Source organism: Etheostoma spectabile, chromosome 2 (genome assembly GCF_008692095.1).
Source record: "Etheostoma spectabile isolate EspeVRDwgs_2016 chromosome 2, UIUC_Espe_1.0, whole genome shotgun sequence".
In the NCBI taxonomy this organism is placed as follows: domain Eukaryota; kingdom Metazoa; phylum Chordata; class Actinopteri; order Perciformes; family Percidae; genus Etheostoma; species Etheostoma spectabile.
The window spans coordinates 4,870,398-4,887,321 of NC_045734.1; the positions used below are offsets into that span (position 1 = coordinate 4,870,398).

Genomic DNA, 16,924 nt, shown 5'->3' on the forward strand with positions numbered 1-16,924 from the left:
CTGTCTGAAAGTTGTAAGTCTTCTGGTAGCTGTTCCACGAGAAATCTCATCATCATTCCCAATCAGCAGAGATGGAGAGCGTAGGTATATGTTAGAAGATAACATAGGCACAGACTAATTACCGCTAACTAAAATGCTAACATTTAACATTTGTAATTAAACCTGCCTGCGATCTTATCCTGTACTCTACAGTAATTCCTCTACCATGCAACAGCAAGTCACGTGGTTATGACACAATCGGTAGCCTATTTTTATAAAAACGTCTTCTACAGAGCCATAACGTGAGCTACCAGGTAATGGAGCCTTTTATACATTGTCGTGTTTCTTTAGAAATAAACAACGGACAAATAGAGTCTTAAAACGCTTCAGACGTAATATTAATCACTGTCAAAGTGACGTCCAAATGAATGGCGGTCAATTGGATGCTAACGGCGGGTGTGGCTTGTTAGCATCAAAATGGCGCAATAGGAGCTACTCGTTCTGAAGAGATTTTTTACCCCTTGGCTGTAACAGAGCAATTACTCAGTTTGGGATTACAGGGCAGAGTTTGACATCAAGCCCTGCCCATATCCAAGTCAGCCATTTTTTTTTTTTTTTTTAACGTCAATCCCTTATACGCACAAACAGACCAAGACAGCCCGGTAGCGAAACTGATATAGCCTCATGTTTCACATTAGATGTTATAAACTGATGACAGACAGACATTTCATGCAACAACAGTGACGTTTTCATTTAGTTACTGTATCTGGGCCTGTGTACTTTTTTTTTGATTTGATTTTGAAACAATACCCAAATTTGAAAAATGGGTCATTTTAAAGACAATGTGTTCAAACGGAAAACGAGCCATAGTTCATTTACTTAAGCCCTAAAAAGTAGAATGGTGTTTGAGGGTATAGGGAGTGCCAAGCAAAAAAAAAAATGGCTGACTTGGATGTGGGCGGGGCTTGATGTCAAGCACAGCTTTCCCGCGGGCTGCAGCGAGCCGTACTTTAGCACTGTGGCCTCGCAGCAAGAAGGTTCGCGGTTAGAATCGTGGTCGTTCCGGGCCTTTCTGTGTGGAATTTGTATGTTCTACCCATTTTTCCTCCGGGTGCTCTAGTTTCCCCCACCATCAAAAAAACATGTACTAAATTCTCCAGTCAGTGCCCTTGATCAAGTCTCTGGCTCAGATCTGGAGTTGGTCCCCAAGCGCTGTAAAAGGCTGCCCACTGCTCCCTTGAGGGATGGGTTAAATGTAGAGAATGAATTTCGCAACATTATAACGCCCATCTATATGTCAGTCAGTCTGTCAGTCTGTCTGTCTATCTTGCTTTCAGGGACAGCAGGTGACAGACCAGTCCTGAAAGATTGACCCCAAGCTTTTGTTGTGCAAATAAACATAAGCACGTTTGCTGAAACCACATTGACCAAACACATATTACTGCATTTAAAAAAAAAAAGGGGGTCATTTGGTTTCAGCATAATATTTTCTGCAGATGTGCAGTGAGCCGTCCTCGGTGTGGTTACTTTTCCAGCCGACTAAGTGGAAAATTCACCAGAGTCCATATGTTACCTGATAGGCTTTTCAAAGACGTGGTGTAATTTAGAAACTTTTTCAGGAAATGACATTACACAAGGGGCGACTGTTGCTCATTTGCATTTCTCCCACCTTACCTTGCCGCACCGCCACCTAATAAAACAAGGAAGCTATCACTGTGACACGAGGTCTCGAGGTAAAGTCACTCGCGGGCTCGGCCAGCAGCACATGAGCATCTGCCGTGCACGCGCAGCGTGTGTTGAAGCAACAGGCGGTAACAAAGCACCCTGGGAAGAAAATTGAATGCCAAAAATATCTTTCCCCCCTTAGCTCCAGCGGACACACACTGTATATCGTTGTTATATTGTCACATTGGACCGCATCGTGCACGGGAAAGGCGCGTGGATGCCTTTACGCGCGGCGGCGGTGGTGAAGCCTAAGTGGCTCGCGACGAGGTTGATGCATGAGGAAAGAGGGGCGGTCAAAGTGTGACGGTAAACAGTGTGCCTGGCTCTGGCAACGGTTCCACTCACAGCGCCTGTTAGACTGCGTCTCTCGCGTGTAGTGTTTTGTTCGTCCAGGCCACGTTGCTCCCAGCACAAGACACGCATGCTTGAAAAGACTTAGGCGCACTTCATGCCCGCTTTGGTGATGCCATGCCCCGGAACCACAGCGGAGACGAAAGCGGTACCGGGCTCTGGATGAGGACGTCGCCGGAGCACCTTAGCGAAGGCTACGGCTTGAAAGATGTGGAGTCCGGACGGAGGATGATGAACAACGCGGGAGACGGTTTGCTGTCAGCCTCCACCGCAGCAGGTGCTGCCGGAGGCTCCGAGAGCCTGAGAGGGAAGCAGGGAGCCCGGCTAAGCCTGCTGGGGAAGCCGCTCATATACAGCGCGCACAGCGGCCGGAGAAACGTGCGCTACCGGCGCCTCCAAAACTACCTTTACAACGTGCTGGAGAGACCGAGAACCTGGGCGTTCATCTACCATGCCTTTGTGTAAGTTTTATTTTTCATCATTTGCATGTAGCTGCGAAGCTCTCTGCACACCTGTTGATGTCGTTCCAGAACACGTTGCACACACAAACACTAGAAAAGGACACCAATACGCCATGCAATGCTTGAATCTTATCTAGTACTTGTATTCAACCCATCACTTTGCCACTCTGTATGTGACGGCCGGTTGGCATGTGACACGTGATAAAACATGAAGGCAGAGCTCATCAAAAAAAAAAAAAAAAAAAAAAGTGTGTATATATATATATATATATATATATATATATATATATATATATATATATATATATATAAATGCATATGCCTATCACAGGATCAGCGCCCCTTTACCCGAGGTAAAACTTACAAATAAAACCCCCTCTTGTTTGAATGAACTCAATAAATCATGTACTTGTTTATGATACAAAGAAAACCGTAGTCTCTATACCGTATTTTTTCTGATAACTGTGCAGGAGTCTTTGTTTTGCAGTGGAGCTTAAATTTAAGGTTGAACATGATCAACTCCTGGGGTTACAGTTTCACTACGAATATGTAGGCTACTAGTAACCATCCAAGACTGGTGTTTTTTTTATTGACTTCTGCATTTATGAGGCCCTCAGTGGTGAGGTAGGTTGCACAGCTTCACTGTTAAAAACAATAACTCAGGGTCTGTTGTCACCTAAAGGTCAAGAACCAGGAACATCTTTAGCTTTCCTGCCTGCTCTTCATCATTCTTGGCTTGCCAACCAGCTGCAGTTGATTTCTCTTGATTTATTGTGGCATCATGACAATCTCTTAGAGGAAGGAAGTTGAGACACATGCGGACTCTAGAGAACCATCTTTTTTGGTGTGTGTGTGTGTTCGCACCAGGAGGAGTGGTCATAAAAAGAGGAGGGTTTGTGAGGAGCTGTTTGAGCCTTTACACTTAAACCAAGCAGCTCTTTGGTAGCATACTTTTATTTTGAAAGTATCCTTAGGGCAGCTTGTAATACAAATTGTGCCCAGGACAACAGGAACAGTTTATGTGCTGGATACTTGTAAATGCGCTGTATTTATATAGCGCTTTTCTAGTCTTAACGACTACTCAAAGCGCTTTTACATCATACAGGAAACATTCACCATTCACACACATTCATACACTGTGGCCGCGGCTGCCGTACAAGGTGCCACCTGCTCATCAGATAAACACACACACACACACACACATTCACACTCCAATGCGCAGCACCGGGGGTAACTCGGGGTTCAGTGTCTTGCCCAAGGACCCTTCGACGTGGGACTGCAGGACCAGGGATTGAACCACCAACCTTCCGATTGACAGGCAACCACTCTACCACTGAGCCACAGCCGCCCCTACTTGTCATCTGTTTGTTGATCTTAAGTGAAGACACTTTTGAAATTGGATTTTTGTTTTGTAAATCTGTAATCTGTTACCACTGTTTAAAGGCATTCTGCTTTTCAGGGGAAGTTTCAGACTATAGGCCCAGTCAGTGGCAAAGCCAAATTAGTAGTGGAATAGTAAGTGCTAGAAGCTTGGCGATGTAAGGACTACTCACGGTGCTACTCTGTGAACTACCTAGGGCAGTAAGCTAATGGTCAAACACACTGCTAAGCACATGCTAGTGCTCTTCTGAGAATTTTTTGTATTTGCCCTGCACTGTTTACTCCCTCTGGCATTTTATTCTTAGGAATGTTTATCTTTTTATTAAAAGGTACTTGAATGGTAACTTAGGCTGTTCAAACTCAACCATATTTTCCTATGTTTTTCTGTCTAATTGACTGATGGAATCAACAATTTTTGAAATTGGTGCAGTAGTAGTAGTGGTGGTAGGAAATTGCGATGCACTTTTGCCCTATAGGATTATATTGCAGCGCGGTTTGCATCAAATCACAGCTTCCTCTCTTTATGCTGGACCAATTTCAAAGCTTTTTGTCCACATTAGTCACTTAGACACCAATGCATAGCTTCCATGTTGAAAAATACAGCACTAAGGCTGCTAGCTAATTGGACACTAAGTTTATTCACTTGATTCAAAAGAAATATCTGTGCCACTGACTGTCTGACTTTCTTCAAATTGTGTCTCTTTAATGGAGAAGTTAACAGACAAGGGTTGGCGTTACATAGAAGTGTATGGCAGAACACAGCTAGGCTACGACAGCACCCTCCATCAGACTCTCTGGCTCCTTGTTACCTCTGAGGTCAGCACTGTAAAGATGGTTTGCTTTTGGTCAATCGTGCTAATCTAAATGTCAAAGTTGGATTCCACACATAGGAATGGACAGATGTACTTCCCCACTGCTAGTGAATGCACCGATTGCAATGGTTTCCAATTGCTTTCACAACAAAATGTCGCCCTTTTAAATGCTGGACTGTGTGACCGGGCCTTAGCTGGACATCTGGACATCCTAAATTTGATTAATTCCTTCAACTAAATTAGAGGAGCTGGTATTTCTGGCCAATCATGGTCCAGCATTTGCCTAAGTGGAGTTTGATTTACATCCAGGATTCCTACCTGAGAAGCATCCCTTTATCTTAACTGCTGTGCATCATCGGAAATATATTATTATCTAGAGTTGTTGTAGCCTACATCTGGAATGACAATTATTGTAAATAAGGCTATCCTTTAAATCAGGGGTATTCAACGTTTTTTAGACCAGGGACCCTCTAAGCTGAAAGAGTAGGGACCCCCTACCGCATATACTGTATACAGTTGAGTTGCATTTTAAACTGGCATAATGGATGAAAATAAATGGGTATTATTTATGTATCGTGTTTTAATGTTAAACATCCATCTGGAAGGAACAGTGACTCCTCAAGCTTAACTATACTACTACCACAGTTAAGCTTAGCTTCAATGTGGAAATCATTTTTTTTCCACCAATAGGCCAATTTATCTTTGGTATTGAAATTTTGCATTCATATTAATACATATTTTTAGACTTTTTTTAATTTTTGAAACAAGAAACTTATATAAAATATATTTTTCACATATTTTTGGCCCCCTTGCGCTTACACTGAGGACCCCCCTGTTGTAGATCTGTGCTTTAAATGAACTTTTTACACAATGTCGGACTGCTGTTAAAGATAAAAGATAGTCTCTCCTCTCTATCTGTAGTGTCCTAATTCCTTACAGAGGAGGATTACATTTGTTGTGGTGTGAAAGTGTCTCAGACATCAATTCAGTCCCTGTTCTTTATGAGGCCTGTCCACACTTGGTGGTCATAGAGGTTTTGTAATGATGTCAATGACCACCATGGGGGTCATCCAGTTCAATGAGGACTTTTCCTTATCCTTTTTTATTAGGGCTGTAACTTCAGTGAGACATCATTGGATTTCCACTTTGGTCTACACTTTTGCTAAAAGGTTAAGTTAAAAATGCTAATTTACATATCTTATGAAAGCATTGACTCACGCCCACGCGGGTCCTTGGACTTGCACTTTCATCTTCGCATGAGCACCCATGAACGTTTTGTTTCATCCCTGAGGCAGTGAGCTGGAACTGGACAAATCAAGGTACTAAACTCCTACTCGGGCCTTTGCGTTCTCTCTCTACTGGGAAGAATGTCTCTGTGATGGTCAGTGGCCTTGAATGTTGCACTGGTCGGCTGATATGACAGTTGTTGCAGCTGAGAGCCTCGCTGTCACGTTTTTTTTTTAGCTACAGAATAAGATGATATCCATGTCCAGCTGATTATAAAGCAAGTTGTGGTTCACATTTAGCGCTATGGGAAAACTCTGAAGCATATGTAGCAATGTTTTTTTGACCCTCATGTTGTCCTCGGGACAAATTTGAGCCGTTGTTCAAGGTTTTTTACCGTCCGTGTCTGTGTATATCCACTCAACATATGTTCCTCTGATCTTAAGTACAAATCAAAATAATTCAGAATTTCAGATTTTTTAACTAGTTATAGTGGTACATAGCCTTCTGGTGGCAGTAAAATAAAAAGGCAGCAAAATTAAATAAATAATAATAAAAGCAACAAAAACATCTAAAAAGGGGATAAAAAGTTATCCTTTTTTTGGGAGACAAGTGTATAGACGACAGGAAGACAACACAACAGTGATACTAGACTTTTGTAAATGTAGTGCTCACTAATTACTTTTTGGCAGCCAAAGGAAGTGACAAACTAAAAAATTCAGTTCATAAATTGCCAACTGTATCTTAAATGATCTTGTCAGTGTGTAAGCAGGATATTTGCAATCATGATAATAAAACATTCTTTGAAAAATCACGTAAGCATGGATTTGTTGTTACACAACCTAGCACGTCACAGTTTAGTACCTCTACATTTCTTGCATACATTAGAACTACGATGTGTTTGCTTTCCATGGGCCAGCTGCAAAACAACCCTCTACCTTGTATCACCAGGGTAACAACAAGGATTACAATGAAGGAGTTGTCACATAGTAAAAAAGAAACCTGCATGTGTCTCTGCTGTATAGATTAGTCTGTAGATTACAAGTAAGAATCAGACCCCAAAAAGTCAGCAAAAAGTAACTTAGCCATCAAAGAAAAAAGTGACAAAACATTGAAAAAGCTACAAAAACTAGGTGGGACTTAATTTATTGTGAACCTAAATTGAAACTAAATGTACATGCGGGCCAGATCAAAATCTGCGAGGGGCCGAATTTGGCCCGCGGGCCTTTAGTTTGACACATGTGCTTTATGTGGTTTTAAAAAGCACTATGGTCGTTCGTCTCTCCTGCGTTTGTATGATGTGTGTGTGCAAGTGCCATGAGGATCAGTAGGATTGATGCTGATATTGTTCTGCCTGAACAGCTGAATGGATTTGGATAAGTCACACAAGTTCAACTTGACCAACCACTGCTTTCAGGAGGGAATAAATAAAAATAAAAAAGTCCTTTCCTTATCAGCCTCGTCTGAGCCGACACATAGGAGCAGGTCAGAGGAGCAAATGGGCTCAGGATCCCGCCCTCGCAGCATCCAGTTATCCTCTGCGTGACATGCCCACACAGCAGATCACATTGCCTTTGTTGCTCAAAGTGCTATTTCACCTTCAACTTGTTCCACTCTCTAACACACATGCCTCCAGGTGACATTGTGTGTGTGTTACATTGTAACACAAAGAACTAACAACTAGAGCTGTAACAATTCCAAATGTTGCTTTACAATTTTTTTTGTTTCTTACTTTTTTAAACAAATGAATCCCAGGATACATCTTTTGGTTCTATCACTGTCATGTGACCCAGATAATGACGTAACACAGGTGCACAGCCTATGAAGTAAACCTGGGCCCTTTATTATTATATAACTTGTGTAACTGTACGCCCCCTTGTCAGTTTTTTTAAGAACGTGTTTAGGGTCAAGTGCCATCAACTAGCTTAGCTTTAGCTCACCATTCTGACCACATATATAATCACATATATAATTACAATTTGGCACAGCTAGACAAAATCAACAATTTCTATCAACAGTTGCAACTCTTAGGACCTTAAAAAAATTGAAAATTAGACAATTATGTTAAAAAAAAACAGGGCTGCTTGACCTCACCAGGGTTGACTTTGTCATGGTTGTTAGCTGTATAATTATATATACATTTTCAAAATAAAAGCCAGTGGTGCAGTCACTCGGATACTCTGACAAAAGGCAACGTAAGCGTTTAAGAAGAATAACTATTTATTAATCCTGTTTGTCACTGTAATTTCAATACTGGGTACTGCTAGCTAGGGCTGCAACTAAATTTTAATTATTTGCTGTGTTGATTAATCTAGTAGTGGTTTGGTCTATAAAATGTCAGAAAATGGTGAAAAGTGTGGCTCAGTGTTTCCCAAAGCCCAAGAGGACGTCCTCAAATGTCTTGTTTTGTCCACAACTCAAAGATTTTCAGCTTACTGTCACAGAGGAGAGGAGAAACTAGAACATATTCCCAGTTAAGAAGCTGGGGGTCGGTGAGATGACCCATACTGATTAATCCATTTTCAAAATAGCTGGCGATTCATTTATTAGTTGACTACTAATCGGTTAATCTTTGCAGCTCTACTGCTAGCTAAAAAAAATATCTGTCTCACTTCTCTGCTGTTGATTTTTCCTGTATACTGTAAGGCTTAAATAGTATGCATGGCATACATGTATATTTTTATCCTTTCCCCGTGTGTGACAGCAGCAGCACTGAGCTAGTCTTTGTGCTGGGTTGAGTTGCGTCTGTGGTCCCAGCCTGCCCTCCTTCCTGCACACACACACACCCACACACACACACACACACACACACACACACACACACACACACACACACACACACACACACAGTGCTGCCATTCATCTCACCTCTGGATTAACAAGCTTTTATCCTTGCAAGTTTGTTCGGGGGCAGGGAAAAGCGTGGGGGAAAAGGATACAGTGTTCCTCCACCTCAGGTTTTGGAACTGGCATGCCGGGGGGGGGGCACCACCACCACCACCACCACCACCACACCACACCACCGAGTGGTGACGTGAACTCGCTGCTCTCACTTGTTAAATAACTATCAGTCGCTTTATTGTGAGGAATACTTGGATTTATAGGCTGCAGTAAAGGATGCTGGCTCATCCTGAAAGCTGTGTTTGTTTGGCATTGTTGGGTATTTGAAGCCAACAGACACAATAAAATGTGAGAAGACATCTGAACGACTAATCACACGCTGCTTGGAACCCCAGCACCATTACATCTTATATTTTATAAGCTGTCGTTTATAGTCATTGAGATTCTGCCACTACAGTATTTCTTTGAGAGGCTTAAGTCCTCTGGTGCGGAATTACTCTCAGCGCTGAACTCAGAAAGCCTTCTGTGTAGATGCTGGCGTACATATACACATGTAGGCGCCATTTAAAAGGCGTGGTGGGGGGGGGTTACAACCCCACCAATAGTCAGAACTGGCTAGTGCAAACAACCCAAATATCTTATCATAATGAGCTACACAAAGTATGAACTGTTTCAAAAACATCCAGAAGCATGTGTGATGTTTTGAAAATGCAGAGTTTTAAACAATACAGGAGAATAAGTAATTAATACTAATAATATTTACAGTACATAAATAGAGACATTTGCACCATAAATTGATGCAGAACAGGCACAAATTGTTGCAGACAAATTCACCAGAATGCAGGAAATGAAGTGTTTGATATGCTACAAATTTCCTAGGTTTCCTATTGTTCCCCAAATGATGAAAGAAGCAGCCTGGCAAGATACAGCGAGTGGAGATGTTAACCCCAGCAATGTTGAACCCAAAGTTACGCCCTTCCATGTACCTGCTGTCTTCTGATTCACCCACTGCAGAGCATGTGAGCAGAGTGGAAGCGACTGAGTGGGGAACACAAGCGGGGGGATTTTGGATGCAGGGCAGAGCAGATTTTTTGAAAGGTTCGCCCTTATCTCCCGCACCGTTGCTTGCTTTCTAATTCCCCTCCGGTAGGCTACTGCTCACAATTTGAGTTGGAAGCCGGAGTTGGTCTCTGTGCAGGCAGTACGTGCAGATGCTGTCCAGCGGACGTTTCACTACTGGAACTCTGGACCCTGGCGGCATGTAGGAACGCCGGCTGCAGTTCATCTGATGAATTCAACGCAGCGTTTCTTTTTTTTTTTCTTGGAGCGGAGCATTGAGCGATTTTGGGTGGAGAGGGCTTAAATCTAGGGATGGGATCATTAATTTTGATTGATATTGATACCACTTTGGAGACTGCTTAATGGTCCCAGTCTTTTTTGAACCATGCAATACTTCGCTGTGATTTGGTACACTGAAAAGAAAAAGTCTTTTGAATTTACTTGATACATTTTCTATTAATAAATGAATCATTTCAGCCCAAGTGATCAATCAGGAGATCAAAAAGGGTGTAGTAAGAACACAACACACACCACAAGGTTTTCTGGATTTTCCCTCATGTAGATATAGACTCCCTTGATGATACACTCCCATCCAGCATCCATATCACCTCACTGATCTTTTTATTTTTTATTAGCGTCTTAGTTTAGCACTTTTGCTACATTTTGAAGTAAACTACTGGTGTACACTGTAATATGGGTGCATATTTATCTAAGGATATTATAAGGATATTATACTGGTAACTCGGTTCCTACAATGGTACTAGCCTTGTTGTCAGCTCCAAATCACGTAGGAAAGAGATTGACAGTAAAGACAAAGAAAGACACAAATATAAAGATGAGTAAGAAAATAAATAAATAGAGGAAATGTTAAAACTAAGACAAATAGATGAACATAGCAGGAGAAAGATGAAAAATAAATAGAATAGGGACTCCCTTAGAATTTGTATGCCGTTCTTGCCAATAAATTGTGGTACGTAAAATATGGGACCATGTTGCATAAACTTTCCCCAATTCTAAAATCGTAATGCTTTTAAAAGACTTGGTCATAAGAGATAACACTAAACAACATCTTGGTTATTTTAATGTTTCTGATTCTGTTAAAGGCTTGTTCTGAAACAGCAATGTCTGTGGGAGTAGGTCCATCTCAGTTATTATCAACTGAAAACCAATTTCATCTTTTTATTGGAAATTTACATTAAATATACATTATTTTTTGGAATATACATTAAAAAAGCAACACAAAAGAAATGTGACAGCGCTTTACCACTATAAAGCCTTTGATTTTGTATGCTGTTCAAATAGGATCCCATGAAAGACAATATTCAGAATCAGTGAGGTGAACCAAGAACACAAAATTAAGCATAAAGAAAGCTAATGATCCAGTTTAAGTTCTATTATATAAAAACGTAGCAATTTATGGAGAGCTTCTATAGTGTGCACGTATGGAGAGAGGACTGCCATAAGAGGTGTTATTGTAGTTGCAGCTCTGTCCGACAGTATTACACTGAAATGCCGTTGGTGTTCCACGAGTATTCAAAAACACAACAACAATCACAAAAAACACAAAAAATGCACAAAAAATTCAAAAATGATTTACATTTTTAAAAAGGCAGCAAAAAAGAGCAAGACATGAAATGTCCCAGCAGCTGATGATAGAGAGTGCACATAACAAATAACAGATTAGGCATTGCACATTTAAGTTAGCAGCCTCAGTAATAGATAGATAGATAGATAGATAGATAGATAGATAGATAGATAACCTGTGTGAGACATGAAGGGAATTTTGCGTCTGGTCCTCTGTCACCTTTTCGAGAGTGTTACTCAATGGAAAGAGAAGCTTCTTGTAAACAGAGACCGTTTACTTCAATGTCAAAGAGAAGGCGGCTGGTTTGATCCACGCAGTGAAGACGGAAAGCAGAGGCGGGATGTCTTGGTACAGATGGTGGTGCCTGACACTGTCCATGAAAGGGCGAGGAGCAGAAGTTGTGTCGAGATGGTTGTCGCCGTTGCATACGCCTTTGTGGTGTGAATTGTGTCTGTGACAGGCCAGACAGGCAGCTGGACGAGACGAGGGGAAGGAAGGACAGAATGTGTGTGTATTTTTAGTGTAAATAATAGCGTATGCATTAAATAGTGCTTATGTGATGCAAGAGCTGTAACATCTCCAAATGTTGTTGTACAATTAATTGTCTCAGAAATAATTGTGAATATAATGGTCTCTTTCAGTCAGAAAAAATAAATAGTTTACTTGTTACTTTTATAAACAAATGTAAGTTGAATGAATCGCAGGATGCAGCTTTTGGTTATGTCATGTGACCCAGATAATGTAATAACACAGAAACATAGCCTATGAAGTAAACCATACCGCTTTATTCATAATGCAAATTTTCTAACTGTATCCACGCCTTATCATTTTGTAGCTATGAAGGTATATAGGGTCAATTGCCAACAACTAGCAACTGAAATAATAATAGAGAAATATATCACGACCAATAATCACTTATATAATTACAATTTGGCATACAGTGGCTTGAAAAAGTTTACACACCCATGCTAAACTAGAATAAAAAGAAGAATAAAAAAACATCGTTGGAAATTGATCTTAATGCCTTAATTTAAAAAAAAGGAAAATCCAACCTTTTAAGGACACCAATTTTCTTTGTGAATGATTAATATATTGTAAATAAATAAATGTTTTTACTTAAAATACAGGGGGCCTTCTGTAAACACCCCACTATGTTAAATTCCCATAGAGGCAGGCACATTTTTTATTTTGAAAGGCCAGTTATTTCATGGATCAGGATACTATGCTTCCTGATAAAGTTCCCTTGGCCTTTGGAATTAAAATATCCCCCCCACCCCCCCACCCCATCATCACATACCCTTCACCATACATAGAGATAGGCATGGGGAACTTTCCATACGATCATCTCTCAGTGCAAATCAAACCAGATGTTAAGCTAACTGAAAAAACACCATGCCAGTCTCTAGGTAAGGTGAAGGGTATGTGATGATGTGGGGTTAATTCCAAAGGCCAAGGGAACTTTATCAGGCTGCATAGTATCCTGGATCCATGAAATATCTGGCCTTTAAAAATTAAAATGTGCCTGATTTTATGGAAATTTAACATAGGGGTGTATACTTATGGCCCCTGTATTTTAAGGAAGATCATTTATTTAGTTACAATACATTATTCATTCACAAAGAAAATTGGTGTCTTTTAAAAGGTTGAATTCTCCTATTTGTTTTTTTAATTAAGGCATTAAGATCAACCTCCAAAAGATTTTTTTTCATTCCTCTTTGTAATCAACTTTAGCCTGGGTGTGTAAACTTTCTCAAGCCACTGTATCTAAAATCTACAATTACCAGTCATACGGCTTTAGACCTTAGCTAATGTTAGCAATAATTGCGGTTAAACAAAAAAACTGATTATGTAATAAAATTGACAATTAGACAATTATGTAATAATTGTTCCAGGCCTATGTGATGCTTTATGAAGTTATTATGTGTTTGGACATGTGTTAGGGTGTTTTCCCACCTATAGACTTGATGTCATTCGGGGACGAAGTTGCAACATTGTTGATAGCACACCCCTGTCTGTCTACCACATCGCCCTACCTCTCCGTCTCTCTGTCCCCTCTTCTTCGCCTATTTCTATTGTAGTTTAGGTCGTTCCTCAGTTCCTTCGTCTAAGCTTTAATCACAAATATGCTGGCAGATGCTTGCCCTGGGGGGAGCGAAACAGAGGGAGGCAGGCTGCCTGACTAATTTGGAGATGTGAGTGTAATAGTTCATGTGATATGGAGTGTTATGCAGGCAGATTGAGGCCTAAATAACTGGGTTTATCTGACGACTGTTGAGGTACTCACACCCACACACAGCCAGCCAGCCTCCTAAGAGAAATCCCAAAGGGAAATGTTGAGCCCTTTTCTTGTTGCCATAGCAATTGATGCTGCCACCTTGAGCGAGCTCAAGACTGGGGAAAAAAGACATCTTGGGTGGGTTTCAATCAAACCAAAATAAATCAGAGCGAGGTGCTCCTGCCTGTGCGTTTCTGTCAACCACTGGCGGTGTCGGCCCTACCGGCCACGCTGTCACTGCCGTGCCACCGTGGCCGGCAGCTAGTCATGGCTGATACAAGCCATTCCCTAGCCACTGCTAACACACTATATTTAGGCATGCAGCAACCAGTTCAGTGTTCATGGGTCTGTGGGAACAACACAGCTAACCCTGAACACCCCCCCACTGACCTAAATCTAATACCTAATATAGGTCTTTTAATTGAATAGTGTGTGATTTTTTTTATTTTTTTTTATTTTTTTATAACCTTCTGGGATTTGCATTACTCTCCAGGATGAAGGAGCGGACTTTGGATGCAGGATGTGACTTGTTTTCATGTGTATTACTTATATAGTTTAATGTGCCCGGACATGCTCCGGGCACATTTGCTTGCTTGGCACGAGCCCGGTAACGCTGCAGCATGGTTGGTGACAGGCTAAAGGTTGTCTGACCTCTCTGTCTTACCCACAGGGGCAACACTGCAGCTGGGTAGCAGCGCTGCTGATCCCAACTCCCCCCGTTTGTCTGTTTGACAATCCCATTTTGCAGCAAAAAAATTGAAGTGATATAACAAACAAAAATCTTTTCAGATTAAACAGATGTTGTCATTTGAAATTCAGGAAAAAATTGAATATGGAAAAAAGTTTATAAACTGCAATATATCACAGCATATTGCAATATGTTTAAAATCGCAATAATATTGTATCGTGGCATGAGTATCGTGATGATATCGTATTGGGGGGGGGGCCTGGTGATTCCCATCCCTAGTGTTTGGTGTTGATGATGCGTTGTTTAATGTGTGTTTATTAAGGCTGCACAATTAACTGCAAATTTGATCAAAAATGCAATATAGACTTTAGTGCAATATCCAAATCTCAATATGTCAAACCATTCAGAATGAAGTATTGTTGTGCTGCAGAGACGTACCAGCCAACACATCCTATCCTAAAAACTAAAGTAAAAAAATAAACTATCACACTATAATCATTTAATTTTATTATGAGAATAATGATACAAACATCATGTAAAAATAATAATTAAAATAATCTCACCTAAACTTAGCAGAAGAAGTAAGGATATTTGTCTTTGTTTGTAGCAGAAGCTCCAAACAAGAGTCAACAGCAACAGCAAAGAAAAGGCATTGACAGAAACAATTTGGCAAATTGTTCATGGGCGCAACCCACATACTCAGCTCTGCTGCTCATCTCACAAATGCATGTTCCTTACAAATGTGGCACCATTTCAAAGGGAACTACACAGGCTACTGGCTACACTATAAGATTTATTGCCAACGAGCATTGATATCACAGAGAAATAATCTACCAAATACAAATGTCCTTAGTTTTTGTTATATTGTCCTTATATTATTCAGCCCTAGTGTCTACTGTACATGCTACTTGTGTTATGTTTTTCTCATGACATTAACCTGCCAGCTGTCATGATCTGGAATAGTGGTTGTGTCATTTTACTTGTCAATGCTGATGTGTTCTCGTTGTATGTGTTGTATTGTTGTAGCTTATCTAATATTTTAGGCGATCGACCTGCTAGGTACTGCAGATGAATAGCCTGCGTGGCTAAATCTGGCAGATTTACTTGTTGGACTGTGCTCATGTTGATTGATGTGTGTGGTCCCTTTCTTAAGTAAAGAAATCTTAAAGAGAAAATGAGGCCACTGGTGGAACAGGTATACAGATCCTTATCATCAGGAAAATGTACTTAAAATATTAACAGGAAAAGTACTCCATGCTGAAAAGTCCTCACATTTTAGAAACTGAAACCGATCCAAACAGTTGTGTGTGGTCCCTTTCTTAAGTAAAGAAATCTTTAAAAAAAATGAGGCCACTGGTGGAACAGGTACACAGATCCTTATCATCAGGAACATGTACTTAAAATATTAAAAGGAAAAGTACTCCATGCTGAAAAGTCCTCACATTTTAGAAACTGAAACCGATCCAAACAGTTGTGTGTTTAATCCTCTAATCATGTCAGTTGGACTTATAGGCCATTATATTGTGGGGGGGTTGAGTTTATAATTGAATACGTATATTATAAACTACTTGTGGTTTGTGTGCAAATATCTTACTGTGTAAAGTAACTAGTAGCTAAAGCTATCAGATCAATGTAGTGAAGTAAAAAGTACAATATTTCTCTCTGAAAAGTAGCAAAGTAGTAAAAAAGAAAAGACTCAAGTAAACTACAAGTTCCTCAACATTTGTTCTTGAGTACAGTACTTGAGTAAATGTACTTAGTAACATTCCACCATTGACTGGCACACAGTGAAAAAAGTGAAAACAGAGAAAAGTGGGAGGTAAAGAGAGTTGCACCGTGTTCTGGTTTCTGTCTGTCTCGTGATGCTGTCACTGCTTCCTCTTTCCTGTTGCATCACAGCAGTTCTTCTAGAAAGCTGAAGCTGTTGCTCACTAGGAGGTTTAACTGCAAATGGCCGTTAGAGCTGGCTTCTCCTCTGTGTGGCAACAGAATTTCCTCTTTGTATGTGTGCTTACTGTTTTTAATACATAAATTGTAAGAACTGACAGGATTGCATTTCACTGGAATTGGATTTTATATGATTTCAAGCAGCATGTACATTTGATTGATTGATTGATCATGTGGGCTCACAAGTGCATTCTGTAAACCTGAGAGTACAGCTTCCTAGTACTAATTCCAAATAATTTCATTTAGCAACATAGTTGTCTCTTTTGGGTTAATTTAAAAACATTCATTTTAGTATATTTTTTTTTTTGAACAAAAAGTTCTAGGATCCTAGGATACATCTTTTTGGTTCTGTCACTGTCATGTGAAGTGCACAGCATAGGAAGCAAACCACGCCTCTTTATTATGATAAAACACTGAATTTGTTTCTTAAATGAAAATTGACAATTACCATCAGCAGTCATACCCCTTAAGGGCTTAGCTAATGTAAGCAATTAACTGCGGTTAAACAAAGAAACGGCGATTACTTAAGACAATGATTAAATTTTTTATTTTTTTTTGTTTATTAGTCCCCAATGGGGAAATTACAATTTACACTCT

At 40.4% G+C, this 16,924-nt stretch overlaps 1 protein-coding gene and 1 long non-coding RNA gene across 18 annotated transcripts in view; one reads left to right on the forward strand and one right to left on the reverse strand.

Moving 5' to 3' along the window:
- Nucleotides 1-7,748, reverse strand: part of LOC116696683 (uncharacterized) — a 15,452-nt gene extending 7,704 nt beyond the window's left edge. The window contains exon 1 of the long non-coding RNA XR_004333804.1: nt 7,739-7,748. This is a non-coding gene — a long non-coding RNA (uncharacterized LOC116696683). The remainder of the gene's footprint in view (nt 1-7,738) is intronic.
- kcnq5b (potassium voltage-gated channel, KQT-like subfamily, member 5b) overlaps nt 1,864-16,924 on the forward strand; it is a 150,613-nt gene continuing 135,552 nt past the window's right edge. For 8 of the 17 annotated variants that reach the window (XM_032527099.1, XM_032527047.1, XM_032527107.1 and 5 more), the window contains exon 1: nt 1,865-2,516. In XM_032527099.1, the coding sequence (XP_032382990.1) occupies nt 2,173-2,516 (344 nt within the window). In that variant the 5' untranslated portion in view covers nt 1,865-2,172. Of the gene's footprint in view, nt 2,517-16,924 lie in introns of all 17 variants that reach the window. The other 9 variants (XM_032527055.1, XM_032527091.1, XM_032527040.1 and 6 more) reach the window with 4 other exon arrangements.